This window comes from Xyrauchen texanus, chromosome 22, assembly GCF_025860055.1.
Source record: "Xyrauchen texanus isolate HMW12.3.18 chromosome 22, RBS_HiC_50CHRs, whole genome shotgun sequence".
Taxonomy (NCBI): domain Eukaryota; kingdom Metazoa; phylum Chordata; class Actinopteri; order Cypriniformes; family Catostomidae; genus Xyrauchen; species Xyrauchen texanus.
The window spans coordinates 2961543-2987549 of record NC_068297.1 but is presented as its reverse complement, the minus strand read 5'-3'; the positions used below and the strand labels follow the sequence as shown (position 1 = coordinate 2987549).

Here is a 26007-nt window from a genome sequence, read left to right as displayed (position 1 = left end):
TATGTCTTTTCATAATGATTTGGGTCAAATTAAATGGAAAATATGCGTGAGGTCCGCCAAACACGTCCAGTGTGCGACCCACTTAAATGTGTCAAAGGGGGCTGAGCCCTGTTATTACCTGTGGTATTGCCTTTGATAGCCTGGAAGTGGTGGTTGTGTAGTGGTCTAAGCACATAACTGGTAATCTGGTAATCAGAAGGACGCTGGCCCCACAGCCACCACCATTGTGTCCTTGAGCAAGGCACTTAACTTCAGGTTGCTCCAGGGGGATTGTCCCTGTAATAAGGGCTCTGTAAGTCACTTTGGATAAAAGCGTCTGCCAAATGCATAAATGTAAATGCAAATGATATTCAAAACATCAGCGCACGCTCATGTGATATTCATGCATGCTTATGTAGTGGGATCCTTAATCAAATACAAGCTCATTTTGTTTTCTCAGTTCACCTTTTCATATTTATAATTAGGGAGCATTTTCAGTTGTTATGAATAATTTTCAATGCAAGAAATAAGCATCCTCTCTCACACCAGCACAGGTATTGCGGAAGTGACGCAACGCACCCCGGAAGGAGGGCGGATGAAGCGCTTCAGAGAGCAAGATGGCAGCAAAATCCGATGGCGCGGGGGTCGTTAGCGGTTTCGCCCAGCTGCACAACCTGGACGAAGCGACCGGTGACGAAGACATCCTGGACAGCGAGGCCATACACATCTGCCACTGCTGCAACACTTCGTCGTGCTACTGGGGCTGCCGGAGCGCGTGCCTGCAGTCGCTGCTGGGCAACGGTGATGCTGCTGGAGGATGGAAGCGGCCGCCGCATCAGCACCAGCCGGAGGAGCGCTTGTGGCTGGACTGCCTCTGGATCGTCCTGGCGCTGCTGATCTTCTTCTGGGACGTCGGGACGGACTTGTGGTTGGCCTTGGACTACTATTCCAATCGGGACTATCTGTGGTTCGGACTGACCCTGTTCTTCGTGCTGGTGCCATCGGTTCTGGTCCAGATTTTGAGCTTCAGGTGGTTCGTTCAGGATTACACCGGCGGTGGGCTCGCGGCAGTGGAGGGGCTCGGTAGGAAAGCCACGGCGGATTTAAGCTCGCGCATCGACGGCAGGGACAGGTGCTGCATGATATCTATATGGATATGGTACGCGTTTGTGCACGTACTTCAAATGGGGCAAGTGTGGAGGTGAGCCCTGATGCCATTTAAACATTACACACACGCATGATTAAAGGCACTGAGCATCTGTAATGCAACTGCAATGCTTTTAGGAATTGCACAGCTTTAGTTACATTGTGCATGCATCTTCTGTTTAGATCAGTGCATATTGTTTTCTCTTTTGGTATGAAAAGGTTTTTTGAATATTCTTTATGCTGGTTTTAGAATTGCACACAGCCTTTCTTAGTAGTGTGCATGCTCTGATCATCCATTTAAACCGGTGCAACTTGTTCTATGTGCAGATCTATAGAGAAAATAATCTGCCTTTTGGTCAAATGTACAAGAAAGGTTGAATTTGAACTTGGATTGAACATGATATATGGTGGTTTTGGAATTGCACAGCTTTAGATTACATTGTGCATCCTCTGATTATCTGTTTAGACCAGTGAAATTATGTTTTCTATTAAAGAAGTACAATTGCCATTACATTTTTTTGGGTCAAATGCAAAGTTGAATTTTTAACAAGGTTTCAATTATGATGGTTTAATAATTGGATAGCTTTATAGGCTACTTCATGGTGTGCATGTTCTGGTCATGGTGCAATTTTAATTTTCTGTGCTGATCTAAGAATATAACCTGCTTTTGGTCAGAATGTGGAATATGACCATGCATTAAGGTGGTTTGTGTTGCACAACCTTACTTTATGGTGTACATGCAATCTATATTCTGTGGTAATCTAAACCAAAAACAACCTGCTTTTTGGTCAAACGCACAATATTTTAAATATGAACGTTGTTTATGGTTGTGTTGTAATTGCGCAGCTCCAGCTAATTGTGTGCATGCTCAACTTATCTGTTTACACCACAACAATATGCTTTCTGTGTTATCTACAGTAAAACTGTTGGTTTATGGTTGTTTTGTCCGGCCAGCATCTCAATCTTGGCATCTGGGATACTGGCACGTGACATCACATCAATGCGCGTGGATGAAATGCATCCATGTATGCATTAAAAATGGAGCTCTCGGTGCAAAATATCGAATGGTGCCTTGCAATTGTATCTTTAGGTATCATGCGGCGATCGTGTGGTCAGTAAGAGTGAATACAAAATTCATTGCATGATTGTTTTTGGTCTCGTGTGTTTTATCACTCGTTCATTTCAGTGCAATGACAGGCTTTGCTTCTGGTTTGAGCGTGTGAAATCGATAGAGCTTGTAATTAATTTACTTGAGGAAAACAAACCTCAGTCCGTTTGGGAGTGATCGTGAAGTCTTTTTTACGAGGTTAAATTTTATGCTGATTGTGAAGAACTGATATGGGAACCCTGTGTCTTATCCATGTTTGTTTGTTTGTTTGTTTATTTGTTTTAGATAGAATAGCAACATTTTGTCATGCACATGGGCAAAAAACATAAACAAAAAATAAATAAAAACAAGGGTTGGTATTGCCAACATTTGCACTGCAAATATATTTATTTAGCAGATGCTACTTCAGACAGGAAGCGTCTTAAATGTATATTCCTCCTGAAACATAATTTACATATTAATGTAACATTGTTACATTAACTGTGAATATCAAGAACAAATAGCTGGTTATAAACTGAAGATAAAAGAATGTGCTTTGTTGTGAAGACTTGGAGGACTATTGCTGTATTTTGCAATGTGACATTCTTGTTTTTAATGACATTTAAAGATGCATTCTTGGTTCAGTGCAAGTTAAGTTCAATCGACAGCATTGCGTGGCATAATGTTGATGAACAGAAAAATGTATTTCGACTTGTTCCGGCTTTTCTTTAAAAAAAGCAAAAATCTGGGTTACAGTGTTGCATTTACAATGGAAGTCAATGGGGCCAATCCGTAACATTAAAATATTGTTTCAAAAGTATAGCCACAAGATGTAAACAATATGCATATTAACATTAGGGCTGGGCGATAAAACACTCGATATTTACTGCGTGTCGCTAAAACACAAGCAGTTCGGCTTTCTCAGGCTGCGTTTCCACCGGAGTGGAAGAAATCCGCTCAAAGGCACTCACAGCGCTAGGAGAGAGCTCGCGCCACAACGCTACCAATCCTACGATCCACCTTGCGATCGTGGCGCTCGACTTTCATAGGAATTAATTGAAAACGCTCTCAGCTTCGCTCACAACGCGCCAGTGGTAACGTAGGGTCAGACTGGATGAACTTGCTAATGCTAGCTGCCTTGCTAACGATTAGGCTACGTCGGACACATGAGTTAACATAGATCCAAAGCACCTTTTAGACCAAAATGTTTTTCCCTTCTAAATTTATCTTTATTAATCAGCATGTTACGACCTTTAATAATAAACAAATCGATTCTGTTCTAATTTTGTGAAAAGTAATTAGATGTCTGGAATGGATAAGGAAAGACTAAAATTACTAGTTGGTAGACTAGTCTCTCAATTTAATGAAAATGTAAAAAAAAAAAAAAAAACGTTTTCAAAATTTGCTCTCGGGACACCCCTGAACCCACAGTCACAAGGGCTTCTATGCCCCATACTTGGGTATCTGAATCTAAAGAAATATAAAAAATATTTAATTTTAATGTAAAAATATTCCAACAAATACTGGACCGCTGTCACTATGTCTCAGAACAAACAGATGATCTTTTAACATTCATTTTCAATTGATAAACTATAAAATATATTTTAATATTTTGGTAAAAGATCCCGCAGACCCCACTGCTTTGGCCGTCTCTGGACCCCCTGTGCCGTTTTGTAGAGACTATTTTGACTGTTTAGAATGATTTTTTTTTCTTCCGTCAACTTTGAAATAAAAAAAGAAAGTGCAATGTGTAAATGTTTATCGTGATAAATATCGATATCGAACAATATGAAAAAGATTATCGTGATAACAATTTTGGCCATATTGCCCAGCCCTAGTTAACTTGATTTTAGTGTGATGAAATGGCTTACTACCCATTTCTGTGTAAAGTTATAGCCAATTTTACAACTTCGTTGCCATGATGACGTAACACTGTAACGCTAAACAACGAATTTACAGCTCAAATAATACACAAGTGTGGCAGGGCGGAGGGCAGGGCCGGGTCGTTATCCTACACACCCGGTCCCGTATTAGGCTAATTATGCCTCCATGAGGGTTAAAGGTCAACTGCAGGGGATCGTGCGGGAGAGAGAGATCGTTTACGGACATGTCCGTCATATGTGTGTGTTTATGTTGTCTTTTGAGTTTATCATTAACACTATTATTTATTTCGTCAAGCCGGTTCTCGCCTCCTCCTTTCCATTGATCACTTTACAACAAGTTTTAACAGAATAATTAATGCAAGTGATTTTATATGCCAATCACCTCCATTGTAAGTGCCTCACTGTAACATCGTTTATTTGCTTATTTTTAAAGAAAAGGAGGGATGAGTTGAAATAAATGTTTGTGGTAATCAATATTATGCCACAAATGCTGTTGACTGAGGCTACCTCTACATTAATCCAGATACATTTGAAAACGGCGTTTTCGTTTCAAAACGCTCTCCGCCCACACTAACGTTTTCAAGCGTTTTCCAAAAGTTGCTCGTCAACATTGAAATGTATGAAACTGCTTAAATCGTGTCACTGCGCATGCGGAAAATCCCCGCTGCATGTACGGTCTGAAACGCAATTGTCCTCGTGTTCCGTCGCCGGACACCAATTCCGAGTGAACGTCCCTTCGCGTTTGAAGGAATGCAATGTGAAGGTTGTACAAAGTGACATTTATTTTTTAACAACGCTACCAAAGTGAGCATCAGGCACAACAGCGCCGCTATAACACAGGCCGCCATCTTGATTGTTTTGATTGGATAGATCACATGACTAAAAATGCGTCATCGTTTTCCAAAGCGTCCGTTTTCACAGTCCACACTACAACGCCAAAACAGCGTTTTCAAATGTATCCACTTTGGAGTGCGTTTTCAAAAAGCTCAGTTTTCACGGACAAAAACGGACAACCACTCCATAGTGGTGGTGTATGGAGTGGTGGTGTAGTGGTCTAAACCACATAACTGGTAAACTGGTAATCAGAAGGTTGCTGGTTGGATCCCCACAGCCACCACCATTGTGTCCTTGAGCAAGGCACTTAACTCCAGGTTGCTCCGGGGGGGATTGTCCCTGTAATAATTGCACTGTAAGTCGCTTTGGATAAAAACATCTGCCAAATGCATAAATGTAAATGTAAATGTCTCAGTGTGGACGGAAGGCCAAACGGAGAGAAAAAGATGCGTTTTCAAACAAAACGTTTTAGTGTGGACTAGGCCTGAGCTTAACTGGTATTGAACCCGGAATATTCCATTAAGTTTGGCCAAATTCTTGACTGTTTTTTGTAAGACAGTAGTCTGTTGGTGCAATGGTACAGAATGGAAACCGCATTTGATTGAGTTTTCAAATAAAGTGTAACAGTAAACCAACATTGCATGGATGTCAGACTGCTTTTTTCAGTTTAAAGGCTGGATAATAGAGACGGGTTCTAGGCTGCATGATTTTCCAGACAACCTTAGGCATATTACAGCATTTCCAAATCATAAACCACAATTTTTGCATTATATTATGTTCATTATCTTAATGCCTCTCAATGCAATGTAACCTGTGTACTAATTGATAATGAGCTGTATAAGAAATACCTTATTGCTGATGGTATTTTCCTCCTTTAGCATGGTGACAGGACATGTTGGCAATATCTGCAGGCTTGAATAAAACAATTAGTTGACTGTCACATCAGTGAAGATAGTCTGTCAAGCACATGGGTGACCAGAAGCTGGCAGGCAAGGCAGAAAATTTGATCCCCGTCGGCACCGCTTACACTCTCTGACTGCACATATGCTTCCATTGGCAACGGTCTAACACTGATGAGGGCTGATTGTGGTATTAAGAGCGTAAGACCCCAGCTTGACTGCTTGCATTTACTCAGTTTGCATTTGCAATGGCCAGTTGTTATTCTGTCATTTTGGCTCATAGAATCGGAAAAATGATACTCTCTACTGCTAAAGGGACGTGTAGATCATAATGAGACCCTAAAACTTGAGAGTAGACCTAAGAATAATTACATGTGTATTGACACTGCACAGCCGCCATTCTATCATCTACACAGGGTCGCCAACTGTCCTGTTTTAGGCAGGACCTCCCATATTTTGGCCGTAATGATGACGTCCTATCCGGGATGCCTAGTGTCTTGAGCGTAGACGCTCGAGGAGGATCCTATCGAGTTTACTAAAGACCTAAAACATGCCGTTCATTTCATGTATTTGCTTAAAATGTGTAAAACGAGTTTAGAATTTAAAGTGCTGAATAATTGGTTATCTCAAATAATCACAGTTAGATCAAATGATCGCTAGCGGTAATAAACAGAACAGGTCTAATTATTCAAATATCTGTGTTTTTAGTTTACAGCTTTATTGTAGTTCTACTATTTCAACCAAAGTTTACTTGTATTGTCTGTGGCAGAAAATGTTAATAAATAAATAAAGCTGAAAATCAAATGTTTGGTATTTTTGTGTGTATTTATATTTTTTTCCCTTGCTAACTGCATATAGAGTAAATATACTCTAAAATATTGACAGGTAATTGTGCTTAAACCGTCATTGACAGATTACACAAGTACTATGACTCTTTGTGACGTTTTACTGCAAAAACACACACACAAATACAAAAAAATGCAGCAAATGGCATTGCAATTTTTTTTTTTAGGAAAGCTGCAGCAAATTCAGTCATTTTGGGATGCAAAAATCAAGTAAAAGTGCCACGAAATCCTGGCGGGACTGCATTTACATTTATGCATTTGGCAGACGATTTTATCCAAAGTGACTTACAGTGCACTTATTACAGGGACAATCCCACCAGAGCAACCTGGAGTTAAGTGCCTTGCTCAAGGACACAATGGAGGTGACTGTGGGGTTCGAACCAGCGACCTTCTGATTACCAGTTTACCAGTTATGTGCTTTAGACCAGTGGTTTTCAAACCCTGGGTCGCGACCCTCGGGTGGGTCGCGAGAATTAAAAAATGGGTCGCCAGTGATTTAAATTTAAAAAAAAAAATAATAATTATTATTTCGTTTTTTAATAATATTAATATTAATAATAATAGCTTTGATTAGAAGTACACTAAAAAAAACATTCAAATTCATGCAAAAGAAATAATCCACATGTCACCTGACCGGCTGACCGACCTACTCGTAGCCCTAGGCAACACAAAACAAAACAAAAAACCTTGTGCGCAGTGTTGTTGATATGCAGCCATTTTATTTTATTTTCCCATGAGATGATGAAAATATTCGGTACCGTGAAATTAGTAGCCCGTAATGAATTTATTTTATGCTGAACATGAGCAAACCAAAGTCAAAAACCATTTATGATTTTTTCACAAGAAAAAGAGGGTCAGAGACCGAGACCCCTTTAAATGAAGCAGTAGAAAACGCGGTCAACCCTGCCGCGAACAGCGGAGATCAGCAGGGAAGATAATGAAGGCGATGTATGTCAACAGAGTAGCAGTACTTTCCCAGCAAAGAAAAAGCAGAAACCCGGAGTAAGGCCATATAAAGATGATTTTTGGAAGTTTGGGTTTGTCAACTGTTCGGACGCAGTCCATGCAGCAATACCAATGTGCGTAATATGCGGTGAAAAGTTGGCAAAATATGATAATAATATAGTCAACTAATATAAAAATCACACTGCTCTGTTAAAATAGTCAGTAGTAGGCCTACAATTCGTAGCCTACTATTCAGCGTAAGCACGTACCGCTCCACGTGATGTTTCCAAGCACATTTTTGCGCATGTGAAAAGGATTATTTTATTCCTGTAGATATTGCAACGTGATTCTAATGAGAGAGTTACGTGAGCATAATGCCCCTTACTTTTACTTTCGCTTTAAATTATTTCGTTTTGGCTTGTTTAAAGTTATTATTATTTTTTTAATTCTTGTTCTGTTCTGTATATAATGAATATTACATTTAAAGAGTTTGTTGTGAAATATGTTTTGTGTATTTTTTAAGCATGCAGCAAACGATAGGCTATTAATTGGTTAACATTCCTGTATGTAGGCCTATAGCTTGATCAAATTATTTCAGAATCGACTTTGCGTTCCAATCGCGTCAAGGATCAGCAAGTGCACGTGCATCATCAAAAGTGGTTAAAAAAAGGGCTTTTTGTTCTGCGCACAAGCCTATGGGTCGCGTCAAAAAAAAAAAAGAAAAAAAAAGGGTCCCTCTTGAAAAAGTTTGAAAACCACTGCTTTAGACCACTACGCCACCACCCCTCCAACACATCTTCTTTTGAGTTCTGCGGAATACATATCTGGAATGACATGAGGATGAGTAAATAATGACCATTAAAGGGATAGTTCACCCAATAGTTCACCTCTCATCATTTACTCACCTTCATGTCATTCCAGATGTGTATGACTTTCTTTCTTCTGCAGAACACAATGAAGATTTTTAGTAGAATATTTCAGCTCTGTAGGTCCATACAATACAAGTGAATGGGTGCCAACATTTTGAAGCTCCAGAAAGCACATAAAGGCAGCATAAAAGTAATCCATACGACTCCAGTTGTTAAATCCATGTCTTCAGAAGCGGTATGATAGGTGTCGGTGAGAAACAGATAAATATTTAATTCATTTGTTTATTATAAATCTTCACTTTCTCTTTCCAAAGCATATTATTTCTTAGGAGTTCTTCATCTTTTATTTTTGGCGTATTGCCACCTACGGGGCAGAGAGGAGAATTTATAGTAAAAAATAAATACTTTTTATCTGGAGTGGTGGTGGCGTAGTGGGCTAAAGCACATAACTGGTCATCAGAAGGTTGCTGGTTCGAACCCCACGGCCACCACCATTGTGTCCTTGAGCTAGGCACTTAACTCCAGGTTGTTCCGGGGGGATTGTTCCTGTAATAATTGCACTGCTTTGGATAAAAGTGTCTGCCAAATGCATAAATATAAATGTAAATATCTTGTTGCTTTACGTATAGGACTGAGTTTCCCCACCTCTCTCGAAAGGCTATGAAAGTCCTCATCCCCTTCACCTCCACTTACTTATGTGAGTGCAGGTTTTCCCGCTTTGACCTGCTTAAAAGCAAATACCGATCAAGGCTACAGGTGGAGGACTCGTTCCCACTGATGAAGATGGCTGTCTTCAAGTTCTCTTGGTGGAGGCTCACTCAAATTTCACCCAATTTGAGCATTTCACACCTATTAGTTCTTTTTGGTGTTTAGGAATAATTGTAACCTATCTATGTTACTTCCTCCTTATAACCTTACCATGACTGGACGGGCCAAGTTTTTGATTGCCCAGCATTGACATTGTTGACATGCACATGTGGACAGCCATGGCGGAAGTTGCCAAAGTTTGGAAGAAGCCGTTTTAAAAGCTTAGTTGGCGTCATTTGGGACTGCAAAGGAACTGTTAATTAAATACAATTTTATGGAGTGGGAGGTTGGCCGGAGAATCGGGGCAGCGGGGGCGGTAATGCACTCCCTCTATCGCACAGTTGTCACGAAAAGAGAGCTGAGCCGGAAGGCAAAGCTCTCGATCTACCAGTCCATTTTTGTTCCTACCCTCACCTATGGTCATGAAGGCTGGGTCATGACCGAAAGAACTAGGTCGCGAGTACAAACAGCCAAAATGGGCTTCCTCAGAAGGGTGGCGGGCTTCTCCCTTAGAGATAGGGTGAGGAGCTCGTAGTAGGTGAGACGGCTGCGGAACGTGCCGAATGTGCCGCGATAAGCTAAAATGAGCCACTGCGTTAAGCAGAACGAACCACAAAATGGCGCTGCGATATGCAGAAAATGGCAGCGAACTTTTGGGCCAGTTGCCATGGAAAATCCTGGGCTTCTCCCTTAAAGATAGTGTGAGGAGCTCAGTCATCCGTGAGGAGCTCGGAGTAGAGCCGCTGCTCCTTTATGTCAAAAGGAGTCAGTTGAGGTGGTTTGGGCATCTGGTAAGGATGTCCCCTGGGCGCCTCCCTAGGGAGGTGTTTCAGGCACGTCCAGCTGGGAGGAGGCCTTGGGGAAGACCCAGGATTAGGTGGAGAGATTACATCTCCACACTGGCCTGGGAACGCCTTGGGATCCCCCAGTCAGAGCTGGTTAATGTGACTTGAGATAGGGAAGTTTGGGGCACCCTGCTGGAGCTGCTGCCACCGCAACCCGACTTCGGATAAGCGGTTGAAGATGGATAGATGAATGATTAGACTTTTTTAATAAATTCTCAAATGTATATCCTGCTAGCTAACAAGAAGTCTTTGCCGATTTTCTCATGTTTCAGGATTGCATTTTCTACAGTTAAACAGACATGAGGACTGCTACTGCTGTTCAGGTATAGAAGCTGTTCAAATGTGACTTCTGCTGTGAAAATATAAGATGCACACCGAGTTTAGTGTTACGGTTGAGTTCAGTTATTATTTGCAGGCACAATCTGTGAATTTTGTAGGGTAAAAGTCTAAAGCATGAACTGAGCTCATCCTCCCAGAGGGAGTTTCAGTAACAGCTCTACAAAAAGACAGTCGTGAGTTTACCGTGTCTCAGTGGGTTCTTCTCTCTCTTTCTGAGTCATGATGCACTTACAAGAAATAGCCGCCATTCTCTTCTATTAGGGGACAAATAGAGGAGTAATCTTGCTTTCTGTTAGTGAAATGGTCTTGCATGAATCACAATTAGTCAGCTAATTTTGAATCTTCAACCAAAAATGAATGTCTTAGGGGCTGCTCAATAAAAGCTTTTTTGCGTCCATCTGAACTGTTTTTCTTTGTAAACAAGTGCTGGAATGACGTCTTTGACTGCTGTGCTGGTCTCACTGGTTTTTCTTTTCCATGCCTCACCTTTTTTTTCTCTCCTTTTCTTCCCAATTTGGAATGCCCAATTCCCAATGCACTCTAAGTTCTTGTGGTGGCGTAGTGCCTCAATCCGGGTGGCGGTGGACGAATCGCAGTTGCCTCCGCATCTGAAACCGTCAATCCGCACATCTTATCACATGACTTGTTGCGCGCGTTACCAGAGACCTAGTGCGTGTGGAGACCTCATGCTATTTTCCGCGGCATCCACACACCCCACCGAGAGTGAGAACCACATTATAGTGACCACGAGGAGGTTACCCCATGTGACTCTACCCTCCCTAGCAACCGGGCCAATTTGGTTGCTTAGGAGACCTGGCTGGAGTCACTCAGCACGCCCTGGATTCGAAGTCACGACTCAGTGTGTGGTAGTCAACGTCAATAAACTCTGAGCTTAAATAAAAAAATATAAAAAATAAAAGATTTATCAAATACATAATTTTTGTATTATTATTTATTTTAAAGGAATATTATGGGTTTAATACAAGTTATGCTCAGTCGACAGCATTTTTGGCATAATGTTTACCACAAAAATGTATTTCAACTCTCACTTTTCTTAAAAAAAACAAAACAAAATTCGAGGTTACAGTGAGGCACTTACAATGGAAGTGAAAGGGGCCAATTTTTTGGAAGGTTTAAAGACAGAAATTTGAAGCTAATAATTTGATAAAATCACTTACATTTATTCTTCTGTTAAAACTCATTTATTATTTGAGCTGTAAAGTTGTTTAAATCATATTTTTTTTACAGTCACTTTAGGGTTTGTTGACATCGTCATGGCAACCATGTTGTAAAATTGGCTAAAACTTTACACAGAAAAGGATAGTAAGTGATTTTATCGCACTTAAATCATATTTACATGCATATTGTTCATGTCTTTGGGTTATAATATTTGTGAAGTGAGCAAAAATTGGCCCCCATTCACTTCCATTGTAAGTGTCTCACTGGAACCCATATTTGTGCTAACCGAATATAGGAATGAAGTCCCTTTCAATTGTTCTGAAATGAAACTGTTATTTTTTTTATAGTATTCAACTTACTGTCATTTTAGGACGTTGCCCATGCCAAATGGAATAAGATGCTGTCAAATTAATTATATTCCTATATAGCCAATTTATAGATATATAAACAGTACTCCTGCTGCTAACGTCTTGGTTCTTACTCCATGTATACAAGCAATTGATAGCTCCAATGAAATAATACCCAGAAGTGATAGGGCCCAGACACATCTGCATATTACGTGCAAAGGATTCCAATGATTAGCTAGCAATTGTTTTGCAGCTGTGAAGGATGATAAGAGTAAATGTATCTGTCATGAAGAAATTATTTAGAAAGATTAGTTCTGGAGTCAACACTATATCCTTGTCCAGCAAATGTCAAATGTCCTGAATAAGCTGGGTCCAGAATGTGGAGAGTGCAGGGCATTCCCAAAAGAAGTGCAAAAACATGCCACAAGATTACTGAGAAAATACAATAAATTGCAATATTTGGGGAAGGAGTCAAAGGGGTAAAATAAATCCTGTGTAGTAGTTTCTAGTGAATCATCAGGTGGTTTGGATTTTTCAAGGACAAAGCAATCATCTCCAATGTATGATTAAAGAAAAAATCCTGAATATCACAATTAATGTCCTTAGTCAACACAGTTACAGTGGAGAGTGGGTTATATGAGTGTTTAAGAAGGAAAGAATAAATGAGTGAGGCAGAGCTGGGAGATTTCTCAGATGGGAATATTTCATTTCACTGAGGGTGAACAGGTAATTGTGTGTCCCAAGAAACACTGTATGCATGGCCAGGCTGGAATGGTATTCTGGCATACCGGGCATTTTCCCGGTGGGTAATGGGGCCGATCGGTGCGGAATGGACATTGGGAGAACTGAGCGGGCCGGTGGGTCGGCTGCGGAACGTGCCGAATGTGCCGCGATAAGCTAAAATGAGCTGCTGCGTTATGCAGAACGAACAGAACAGAACGAATTTAGTCATCTTTTCTTTCTTTTTGTTGTGCTGTCGCATTGAAAAGATGAATATAATTGGCATTTCTTTTCATCACTGATGTATCTGTAAAGTGATAAGACTGTGTCGGCTGGCTAGCAAAAAGAAAATACTTGAAATTATTTACTGCTATCAAGTTGTGCCACTGTGTTTTTTCCCCTGTAGAATCTTCAAGCATCCTAACGCTGCTCTTTTCCATGCAAATAAACTTCATATTGAGCACTAATGTCAAGGTCCAAAGAAAAATAATCATTATAAATATACCATAAAAGTAGACCATACAACACAAAGCTGATGTGTGGCCCCAGAAAGCTTTGGATGTTATGATGTCTTTATACTGAACCTTTAATAGTACTTTATAGTATTTTTCTTTTTTTTTTCTTTTTTATGCATTTGGCTGATGCTTTTATCCAAAGCGACTTACAGAGCCCTTATTACAGGGACAATCCCCCCCGGAGCAACCTGGAGTTAAGTGCCATGCTCAAGGACACAATGATGGTGGCTGCGGGGATCGAACCAGCAACCTTCTGATTACCAGTTATGTGCTTTAGCCCACTACGCCGCCACCACCACTCATTTATGAAGCTCGACAGCTCCTGCTCACTGTAAACTGTTATTCTATGGAATAGAGCTGCTTAAAATATATATTGTTTGTTCCAAGAAAAAGTAACAGCATGTAGGTTTTGAACAACATAAGACTCCAATGGTTAAATCCATATATTCAGACACATTACATTTACATTTATGCATTTGGCAGACGCTTTTATCCAAAGCGACTTACAGAGCCCTTATTACAGGGACAATCCCCCCCGGAGCAACCTGGAGTTAAGTGTCTTACTCAAGGAGACAATGGTGGTGGCTGTGGGGATCAAACCAGCAACCTTCTGATTACCAGTTATGTGCTTTAGCCCACTACACCACCACTACCACCCTATAAGGGTGAGTTAAAGTACATTTTCCATTTTTAGGTATATAGATAATGATATCATCCAGATGATACGCAGTGTGTGGGCGAAGGACCGAAGGAGTTGCTGAAAATTCGCCGGGTCCCCAAACAAACCAAATGGAAGCGTAACGAATTGGTGTAAGCAGAACAGAGTGGAAAAGGACATTTTTTATGCCAATATTCCTTTGTTAAATCCAATGTTGAATAAAAAGAGCCGCACCCAATCAATCGAGCAGTTCGTCTCTGCGAGGCATTGGGTACGCATCAAATTTTGACACTGTGTTCATTTTTGTAATAATCCACACAAAACTGGACCGACCCATCGCCCTTAGGGACTAAGACTACCGGACTGGCCCAATCACAGTGGGATCCTTCTATTACCCCATGGTAAGCATAGCCCTCAATTCCTCCCGCACTAACTTTTTTTGTGTTCAGGTAAACAGTAGAGAGGACTGCATACCACAACCCCTGGGGACATTTTGATATGGTGCTGTAGAGATTTGTATGCTCTGGAAGAGGCGAGAACACATCTCAAAGTTGTCCTTGCAACTTGGATACTTCTGCGATTTGGGACGTTGAGAGGTGGTCTACACAGGGAACCGGGTTGACTCAATTAGAGATTTTTAAACTCCCCTCCTGACCGAGCTCCTCCCTCTCTGGGACCACCTCTCTCCATAGTTTTGGGCGACTTCTAAGGTGGTAAATCTGATAGGCTCCGCCTCTATCTGTACGCATCACCTCACAATGGACTTTCCCGACTCGACCGTGTGACCTCAAAGTGCCCTTACCACTTTGCGAGTAATTTAGAGCTTGGCGTGGGTGGTAATACAAGGACTTTATTTCCCTGTGTAAAGTCCCGTAGCTGAGCTCCCCCTGTTATGCAGCTGGGATTGACTTTCTTGAACAGCAAATTTTCCTGTTATAGCTGCCCAAATGTGTGGAGTTTTGCTCTTAGGTCATGAACGTATTAAATTTAGTTTTTGCTGGTTGGAGGTCCCTCCTCTTAATTTTCCCTCACAACGTCTAAGACACCACGAGGCTTACACCCATACAATATGTCAGATGGGGAGAACTCCATGGAGGCTTACGGGACCTCTTGAACTGTGAATAACGGGTTCAAGCCACTTATGCCACTGGTGGTGGTTGAGGAGATTCCCCCTATACTATGTACACTTTGAGTGCCTAGAAAAGCGCTATATAAAATGTAAGGAATTATTATTAATTATTATTATTATTATTATTATTATGCCATTTCCGAGCATCTTCGTGCACAAACTTATGAATCATATTCTTCAAGGTTTGATTAACCTGTTGATATGCAATTCCCCGCATGCGGTGGTGACATCACTCTGCTTACGTTTAATATATAATTTACTATATATAAATGTAATGAATGTTAACAAATTATACATCTTTTCAAAGGTTTAAGCATTCAACATTGATATCCGATATCTGTTTCACGATAGCAATCCTCCAGAAACAGCAATTAAGTCATTTGTGCAGGAGTACAAATGAAAACATGCAATATCAAAACGGGACTTTAATTATGAAAAACGATCGCCAGATGAATCCAGTTCAACACACTTGAGTCAATCGTCCATGACAAGCGTTCATTGAAAAACATCCAATAGCACTTTTTGTCCATAAGAGTAATAAATGTGAGAAATATTGATATATTCTCCATTGTTTACATGAGATCTCGCCTTCATCATCGTTCTTCAACAAACTGCAATCTGAGCAGCATTCATGTTGTAAAACTGTTTATGATCTGATATATTAGAGTCTCATAAACAAAACCAGCCCGTCTCCAAAGTCTATTTTTAAAAATGTGGCATTGTTTTATTCATAATAGTCGAGCAGTGCCGTCAGATTTAGTGTCGTCTTGAGAGGCAGAGCCTTAAATTTACTCTGAACGCTTCCAGCGATTTTACAGAGATAAAAGCTCACAGGAACCTCATGTTTGGGAAATAAAGCCCTTTTCAAATGTCTTCTTTCAAAAGATACTACAACTGTGTGCTTACTCCAAAGGGTCCCATAAATACGACCATTTAAGTTTAGGTGTGTCATGTTCATGGTTTGTGCTCAAAAAAAGGGGGCGTATCAACAGGTTAAACCGTTCGACCAAGCCGTCCGTTTGCGGGTGGTACACGTTTGTCCAAATTGATTTAATACTCAATAATTCATACAGTTCGCGTAGTTTAAGTGACATTAAATGAATGCCTTGATCAGTACGGATTTATTTTGGAATCCCCACTCGGGAGATTATTCCGGAGAGTGCCTCCGCAACACTACATGCTGAAAGGTTGCGTAGAGGCACTGCTTCCAGATATTGCGTTGCGTAGCCCACCAGAACCAACACAAAGCGATGGCCGTGTGCTGTCTGCTCTAATGGCCCGATGGGTCCATACCAATTCTTTCGAAAGGGATCTCGATCAATGGAAGCGGGCGCAAAGGTGCTCTTGGTGTGGTCGCGGATTTACGAGCTGACATTCACAGCATGGCGCACACCATCTGTGAACATCACCGAGAATGCCCAGCCAATAGATACGGGCCATTAGACGGTTCAGTATCTTTTCCTGCCCTAAGTGACTCATCTCCCCCGCTTCACTCTCCACAGTATCTCCACAGCATGGCGCTTTGCCATGCCCCCCGCTCCACACAGCTGTGTTGATATCTTGCCTAAACAAGCCTTGATCAATTGAATAATTTAGCATATCTAACAGGAGACAACCCAGCTCTGCCCAACGAAAAATACAGTATGTTCTCAGCACGAACTGAAATGAAAATCATTTTGTTTTTAGTCTCTGTAACAAAGAGAAAAACCCTGCAACAAAAATTTACGAATTAACTTGTTTTGAACCCAAAACGCTGCAGTCACCTCCAGCTGTACAGCTTTCGAAACCAGATTTATGCCCTTTTGCAGTCATTTTACCCGTTTTCATTTTGATGTCTTCTCATAATTTGGTTACAGTTTGGTTGTTCTTTATTTTTCGCTCACCCCATTCTCATTTCATGACTCCAAAATGTTCTGTTTGTTTTGCTTTAGCGGCAGTTTGATTTGGGACAGGGAGGTTAACTGGCTCACAGAGCTGAGGGCAAATGAGAGAGAGTCTTCTGGAACACAACTCAATTTTGAGAAAAACTGCTAAGCGTTGTGTCTCTATTAATTTGAACATTTATTTTGCAGTATGGGGTATACGCAATCTTAAAAATGTGTCAACTGGCAGAGATATTGCTTTAACACTTTTATATTTTTAAATTAACTTGTGTGCTCTGGGACTGCTGCAAACTGAGACAAAATGAAAATAAATTCTCCTTTTTAGATTTATCAAAGGCTTCGGCATATCTCAGACACGCACAATGTTTCAGATCGTTTTCCCATCTCGGCAGTTGTTTCTCTCCGTATGTTTGTTCGGTTAAATGAAAGAAAGGAAGCACTTTTAGCAATAGTATTCCTCAGGAAGGATTCAGAGGGAACGCTTCAGAGCTCCTCAGAGGATTTCACCAAAGTGTGTGTCTTTTATCCAGGAAGTAAAAGTGGAGAGAGATGCTTTCAATGGTTTCTAGAGAGAACAAATCACTCAAATTCCGTTTGTCTGTATCTACACTCGGTTTTTTGTTTGTCCATGTTATAGAGCCCAGGAGAGAGAGATTGCAAATCGATATTGTTGAAGGTTACATGAGGAAGGCACATCTGTATTCTCTCCTCTAGAGTCTCTCTAGCTAGAGGTCTTGCTGTCTATTTCAAGCCTCGAGTTGGTCCATTATGAGGATATAATAATTGGGATAAACTGCCCAAAGAGTTTCTGCTTTTGTAGATCTGTGATTTAATTAAGCAGTTGGGTAAAATAGCCCATACTACAGTACATTGCGAGTATAGTCACTCACGGCTACAGTTTGACATCTTAGTGGTGCTTAATCTTTGAAATTTATATACTTTTTGAGTTTGAGTTGAGTTAGTTTGAAGCGTTTTATAGCAAGTAATGTACACAACCTGAATTGTAGGACTATTTTCCACTTTGTTTTTAAGTTACATCTATGAAATTCATTAATTCATTACATTTATGCATTTGGCAGACACTTTTATCCAAAGGGACTTACAGTGCACTTATTACAGGGACAATCCCCCCGGAGCAACCTGGAGTTAAGTGCCTTACTCAAGGACACAATGGTGGTGGCTGTGGGGATCGAACCAGCAACCTTCTGATTACCAGTTATGTGTTAGTCCACTACGCCACCACCACTCAGAAATAATCTGTAATCTGTTCTTACTGTATCTGTACTTAATGAACAAGCACACTAATACATTTTCTTTTTGTAAACATTAATTTCAGTATGTTTACGGTAGGGATGTGCACGAGGGCAGTGGTGGCTCAGCGGTTAAGGCTCTGGGTTACTGACCAGAAGGTCAGGGGTTCAAGCCCCAACACCACCAAGACACCACTGTTGGGCCCTGGAGCAAGGCCCTTGAACCTATCTGCTCCAGGGGCGCCGTATCATGGCTGACCCTGCACACTGTCCCCAGCTTAGCTGGGATATGTGAAAAATAAAACATTTCACCATGTATATGCAGAAATGTATGTATAATGTGTGACAATTGATCAATTTATTATTAGTAATCGATTAATCGAGTAATCGAAGATTGCACTTGATTTTCCTTTGTACCTTGCTTCTAAATCTTGCCGTTACATCTTAGTGCATTGGTTGGTGCTGTGGATGCATGACGTTATTAAAGGAATAGTTCACTGGTAATCTGTATCCAGTTCTGGTAATCAGAAGGTTGCTGGTTCGATCCCCACAGCCACCACCATTGTGTCCTTGAGTAAGACACTTAACTCCAGGTTGCTCCGGGGGGGGGACACTTTTATCCAAAGCGACTTACAGTTTATAGGATTATAATATTTACAACCCCTAAATGGCAAAAACTAAATATTACAGGGACAATCCCCCCCAGAGCAACCTGGAGTTAAGTGCCTTGCTCAAGGACACAATGGTGGTGGTTGTGGGGATTGAACCAGAGACCTTCTGATTACCAGTTATGTGCTTTAGACCACTACACCACCACCACTCCATATTTTGAGGTGTTCCCACACTGTTATTGTAATATTATTGTAAAAGTTATCATTACAATATACAGTATGATACTATTATAATAGTATTATAAAAAATATTATTTATAGGATTATAATATTTACCAACAACTAAATGGAACGCAAAAACAAAATAAACTGTGATTGGACAGTTCGTAGCAAGAAAAAGCTGCATAATTGCTCATGCTTTGTTCTTGCAGGTAGTCAAAAGTCTAGCTGTGTGAAACTAGACTGATTTCACAGTGAAATAGGAAACAATAGGTTCACTTTTCTTTAGCTAAAATCTGTCTGTGCTCACTGAAATTAGAAACACTGCCCTCAGTGGCCAAAGTGGTAAGTGTTGTTGGGCGAATGGGCATGTGTGAGCTCCATTTACTTACAATATGAACTGTCTAATTACTTATTGTTAGAAACGATGGGTGTCCACCTGTTTACTTGGTCATTTTTGTAAAGCTCAGTGTTTCTACATAATCGTTTAATTGTATGCCACTGTACATATTCTATTTTCACTGAAATTGAGAGGAGAATAGATCAGTGTAGTTTTATACTGTGTAAATTTGGTGCGCTGTTATTGGGGTGGAAATCACAAGATAATTGGCAATACGATATAATAATGATATTTAAATCATGATATGATATTATTGCGATATTTCACTCAATGTTTCTCATTCGTCTTCATCTGACTTTTTCCAAATCACCAAATGCTTTGTTAAATTAATATAAAAGTGCCAGTTTACAAAACAAGCGTGGTTTATTTCCTAAACCTACTCTACACTGGCGGCTAACAGTTTGGAATAATGTTCAGATTTTGCTCTTATGGAAAGAAATTGGCACTTTTATTCACCAAAGTGGCTTTCAACTGATCACAATGTATAATCAGGACATTAATAATGTGCAAAATCACTATTACAATTTAGAAAAACTTCTTAAACTACTTCAAAGAGTTCTCATCTAAAAATCGTCCATGTGCAGCAATGACAGCTTTACAGATCCTTGTTATTCTAGCGGTCAGTTTGTCCAGATACTCAGGTGACCTTTCACCCCACACTTCCTGTTGCACTTGTCTTTTCACGCCACACTTCCTGTAGCTCTTGTCTTTTCACACCACACTTCCTGTAGCTCTTGACCTTTCACCCCACACTTCCTGTAGCACTTGACCTTTCACCTCACACTTCCTGTAGCACTTGACCTTTCACCTCACACTTCCTGTAGCACTTGCCATAGATGTGTCTGTCTTGTCTGGGCACTTCTCACACACCTTACAGTCTAGCTGATCCCACAAAAGTTCAATGGGGTTCAGATCCATAACACTCTTTTCCAATTATCTGTTATCCAATGTCTGTGTTTCTTTGCCCACTCGAATCTTTTCTTTCTGTTTTTCTGTTTCAAAAGTGGCTTTTTCTTTGCAATTCTTCCCATAAGTCCTCCTGAGTCTTCTCTTTACTGTTGTACATGAAACTGGTGTTGAGCGGGTAGAATTCAATGAAGCTGTCAGCGGAGGACATGTGAGGCGTCTATTTCTCAAACTAGAGACTCTGATGTACTTATCCTCTTGTTTAGTTGCACATCTGCTCTTTCACATCTCTGTCCTTGTTAGAGCCAGTTCTCCTTTGTCTTTGAAGACTGTAGTGTACAACTTTGTGTGAAATATTCAGTTTTTGGGCAATTTCAAGCATTGTATCGTCTTCATTCCTCAAAACAATGATTGAGTTTCTAGAGAAAGCTGCTTCTTTGCCATTTTTTACCTAATATTGATCATAAGACATGCCAGTCTATTGCATACTGTGGCAACTCAAAAACAAACACTAAGACAACGTTAAGCTTCATTTAACGAACCAAATAACTTTCAGCTGTGTTTGATATAATGGCAAGTGATTTTCTAGTCCCAAATGATAATTTTAGCATGATTCGTCAAGGATAAGGTGTTGGAGTGATGCTGCTGTCTAGATTTGATCACAAATGACTTTTTTCAAATATTGATGGTGCTGTTTTACATCAGTAATGTCCTGACTATACTTTGTGATCAGGTGAATGCCACTCTGGTGAATTAAAGTACCAATTTCCTTCCGAAACAGCAAAATCTGAACATTATTCCAAACTTTTGTCCGCCAGTGTATGAACAATGCAAAGCCATAAGAATATAAGACCATAATGGCTCCCTATTTCTGTCGTTAGGTCAATGTAGCGAGTCTTTCTAAAAATAAATGATAGTATTCATGCTTTTAAGGCAGTATAGATTAACAGGGAAACATCTTGGATGACATGGAACTGAACATTATGATAACCTGCAAACATTCCCAGCCGGATCAATATGAATGGTGAAGCTGCTTGTGGTGACTCATTCAGTCTGAACGTGAAGCACCAGCATAAAGTGAATAAAGTCAGTTTGCTGGGTAATTGTACTGTTGCTTACAGCTCAATTGGACTTCCTGTGCTCTACTATTAGAAGGGATAGATGTTGATTTGAAATGTTTCTTGTCAGTGTTGGTTTTTTCCCATCTGGTATGAGCATTTCTGATGGTATGGATGTAATACACCTGCTCTTGATGGGGAACTCCTGCCACCATGTGAATGAGCTCATTTCATAGACATAAATAATTCACTCACATCCGATGTGCTACAGATGCTACTACAGTTCCCTTGCCTCAGGCAGCCAAACGATAGGCACACGCTTTGATTGCAGTTTATTATAAATCGCTTATGCATGAATGTTTTTTCAAAGTTGTTTGAATAGGCTACCTCAGTGCCTCACACAGTTTATTCATTAATTTGTTTATTTACTTTTAAAGACATAGCTTTGAGGACCACAGTGGCCATCATGATTTGTAACTGTGCTCCATCTCTGGTAAAATAAATCTGGTAACTGTGCTCCATCTCTCACACACACACACACCAATGACGGCAGAGCTGCCATGCAAGGTGCTAGCCTGCCATTGGGAGCAACTTAAGGCTCAGTGTCTTGCCCAAGGACACTTTGGCATGTGGAGTCATGGGGGCCGGGAATCGAACCCCCAACCCTACGATTAATGGCCGACCCGCTCTACCACTTGAGCAACAACCGGCCCCAAGTTCACTTATATTTATAACTTCTGTACTCAGAATCAGAACCAATATAGTTTTTGCTATAGAGTTTTGTTCTGTTTTGTAAACAGATATATCCGCACAATGTATCTGGGAATCCAGAGTCGACGACAGAAGGAACACAGACGGCGTTTCTATTGGGCGATGATGTATGAGTACGCTGACGTCAACATGCTTCGCCTCCTGGAGACGTTTCTGGAGAGCGCTCCCCAACTGGTGCTACAACTCAGTATAATGATCCAGAAGAACCGGGCCGAGACACTGCAGTGTGAGTAAAATTGTTGTGATTATTTTACAAAAGTGGATATACCAGTTTCACATTACTGCCGATAATGGAGTATATTTAACTACATACCATTTTTGCAAATTAGAGTACATCTAATCAATAATTGCAGTTCTTATTTTGTATGATTCATTAGCGCACTTTTTAACCCCTCCTACCACAATGCTCCATTATGGTATGTAATGTCCACTTTTCATGATCAAATCAATTGTCAATGATAAAAATCCCACCGTACAATTTTTATTTTCACATCAAATTTTATATTTCACTCATAAATATTTAAGTAAAATGATTTAGAGTTTCTCATTGATTTAGACGTCACTATGACATCACCAAGTTGTTTCAGTTTGCACATCTACAGAACAATGTTTTCAATAAGCCAACAACGTGTGTGGACATAGAGTATAAACGCCTTAAACTCTTTTCTTTTATCAGGTAAGGTCAGAAACGGATGCAATGCTGGCCAGATGGTGCACTTTTTTAACTGTATTGCAAACCCTTTCAACATTTAATCACATGCAAGACATGAATTAGAGATGCCTATAGTTCAAATCAAATCAAATCAAATCTCTTTATTGTCACTCAACTATATACACAAGTGCAACAGTGGGTGAAAAGTCTTGGGTGCATTTCCAAGCAACATAGTAGTATGAGAATTACATACACCTAATATACAGTATACACAAAACAAGAAGACTGTATACAATGGAAAATACACTGTACAAGCATATGGCTGAACCCCAAATCGTGCATTAGCACGTCCCCCTTTTGCTGGAAAGAATGGATGGAGAGGGGTGTTGCTACACTCGGTGACCTTTATGAAAACAGAGCTTTGAGATCATTTCTAAATATAACAGCAATTTGAGATTTCTAGTTGTCAAAAAAAAATACATTTTACGGAAGTACATAACCCCCAAAAGCTGCAGGCACTCTTTGTATGGTGCTTGGAAATGGCGTTGATTTAGGGTCCTGGTGACGGGGACTTAACAGCTCTTAAGAGTTTGTGTGAAAAAGATTTGAACTTGGTATTGGAGGATGGGGAGTGGGAAAGAATTTGAAAAAATGTTAAGACTATGTCTAGGGATGCAAGGGTACGCCTTATTCAGTTTAAGATTTCGCATAATTTCTACTGGACTCCCTCTAGGTTGTTTAGGCTTGGTCTAAAAGACACGCCTACCTGCTGGCGATGCCAGTTGGAGGATGGAGACATGGCCTGTGCTCTGTGGTTCTTCACAGTCCCAAAATATTATCTGTGAGGTTTTGGATATTCAAATTACATTCTGCCCCCATCTATGTATATTGGGTAATGGGAGGTTATTAAACTAGGTGACAAATATACAAAAAGCTGGGTCTAGTGAAATGATCAGCAGACAGATCATTCTTAGAGGATGGAAGTCAGTTGGCACCCCCTCAATTCAAGAATGGTTCACCGAATTGGGCAGGGTGGCAGCATTTGACAAGACGTCTTAGAAACAGTTTGGCAGATTGGACACATTTGGTAAGAAATGGGACGGGTGTTTGTCCTTTCTGGAAGGATCTCAGCGAGGACCACGTGGAGAGAGACAAAATTGTGGTAGTAATTGTGGATTCTGTTCTTTGTGGAATTCTTTCTTTTCTCTTTGTTTTGTTTTCTCAAATATTTTTTTATTGTTTTTTTCTTTATACGTGTGCATTGTGTCATTTAGGCTTTGACCACAAGGACGTTTGTTGAGGGTGGGGTTGGACAGGGGGAAATACTGGGAGTTCAATTCGATTCTGTTTGTATATATATATATATATTTTTAATAAGATTCGATTCAATTCAATTATTGATATCAGAAATTTGCATTTTTTACTACTAAGAATTAAAGTACATTGCTGATATTTGAAACTGGAAATTCAACTAGTAAGAAATTAATTATAGATATCTGTAATTGCATTTTGAACAGAAATTAATGACAGATCATTGTAAAATTTTACTAAGTTACAGATTTTAGGTCGACCGATAGTGGATTTTGCCGATACCGATAACTGAGGTGGTGGGAAAGGCCTATAACCGATTTATCAGCTGATAGTTGTTTAAAATCTTATTATAGGATGTAAAAAAAATCTAATTTGCTCCTTAATATGATGAGCACAGACAAAGAGTCAAAAATGGGGACTACCAATATCCCAATAATAATCAGAGAAATTAAGATTTGGTGCATAAAGCTGGACTTTAAAGTATAAACAAGCGCAAAACAAACTGGAAACTCTTATTTTAAAATGAAGAAAAGATGAAATCGGGATAAGTGATAACAGATTTTCTGATAACCGATAGTTCCAAAAAGCAACTATCGGCACCAATTAATCGGTAAAACCGATATATCGGTCTACCTCTATTACGGATATCATTAATGATTATATACTAGTTGATAAAAAAACATTTTGTCATCAAGAATGTGTATTTCTGTGAGTAATGACCATATTTGATAACAAGAATGAACATTTTTACTAGTGCAAATATATTTTCTGATACCAAGAATCTGCATTTTAACTAGTAAACAAAATTGTAGATATCAATAATTAATTTGCTACATGTGACTAAATGTTGAAAGGGCTTGCTATATAACAGACCTCTTTGCCATACAAGTGTGCTAGCTGTGAAGGAGATAACTAGCATTTACAAATCTTTCTCGTTATATACATCCAACAGGCGTCTCCTCCGTGGCCTCGTTGCTCTCGCTGGCCTGGGTCCTCGCCTCGTACCACAAGCTCTTACGAGATTCCAGAGATGACAAAAAGAGCATGAGCTACAGAGGTGCGCTTATCCACATCTTCTGGAGGCTGTTCACGATCTCCTCACGGGTGCTCTCCTTCGCTCTCTTTGCTTCCATCTTCCACATCTACTTTGGCATCTTCGTTGTCGTCCACTGGTGCGCCATGGCGTTTTGGATTGTGCACGGAGGCACCGATTTCTGCATGTCCAAATGGGAGGAAGTGCTCTTCAACATGGTGGTGGGCATCGTCTACATCTTCTGCTGGTTCAACGTGAAGGAGGGCCGAACCAGGTTCCGCATGGTCATCTACTACTTTGTGGTGCTTGCCGAAAATACGGTGCTTACTTGCTTGTGGTATGCATACAGAGACCCGGTCTCCACCGACTCCTATGCAGTGCCGGTGCTCTGTGGAGTGTATCTTACGTTTGCCTCAGGGGTGGTTTTCATGGGCGTCTACTATGGGTTCCTCCATCCAATGGGACCCAAAATTAGGCTGCTGGCGAGCTCCTGTTGCGCTGAGCTTCTCTGGGGACTTCCTTTACCCCCAGAAGCTGAGCCCATTGCACCCACCCCTGGTCCTCGGGCGCCACAACCCACTCCCAGCCGGGCTTCCACGGGGGTCTATGGCCAGCAGGACGACACCACTGTGGACACCTGCATGCCGGTGTTCCAGGTGCGCTCACCTGAGCCTACCACTCCTTTAGGGCGGTACCGGCCAGAAGGGCCTCTGATCAAAATCGACATGCCCAGGAAACGTTACCCAGCCTGGGATGCCCACTTTGTAGACAGGCGCTTGAGAAGGACAATAAACATTTTGCAGTTTATCACCCCCACAGCTGTAGGGATCAGGTACAGGGACGGACCGTTACTGTACGAGATACTACAGTACGAGTCGTCCCTGTGA

The 26007-nt window shown here is 40.7% G+C and overlaps 1 protein-coding gene across 1 annotated transcript; it reads left to right on the top strand.

The window, feature by feature from the left end:
• Positions 1 to 596: 596 nt before the first annotated feature.
• Positions 597 to 26007, top strand: LOC127662441 (XK-related protein 6-like). The gene is made up of 3 exons (XM_052153612.1): positions 597 to 1180; positions 22154 to 22350; positions 25040 to 26007. Exons 1-3 carry the CDS (start codon positions 597 to 599, stop codon positions 26005 to 26007), a joined length of 1749 nt encoding a protein of 582 aa, XP_052009572.1.

Excerpts from the sequence above, each read along its gene's own strand:
- LOC127662441 (XM_052153612.1), top strand. The coding sequence starts at position 597 with ATGGCAGCAAAATCCGATGGCGCGGGGGTCGTTAGCGGTTTCGCCCAG. Across the intron at positions 1,181-22,153 it reads CAAATGGGGCAAGTGTGGAG|ATATATCCGCACAATGTATC; the intron begins GTGAGCCCTGAT and ends TTTTGTAAACAG. Across the intron at positions 22,351-25,039 it reads CCGGGCCGAGACACTGCAGT|GCGTCTCCTCCGTGGCCTCG; the intron begins GTGAGTAAAATT and ends TACATCCAACAG.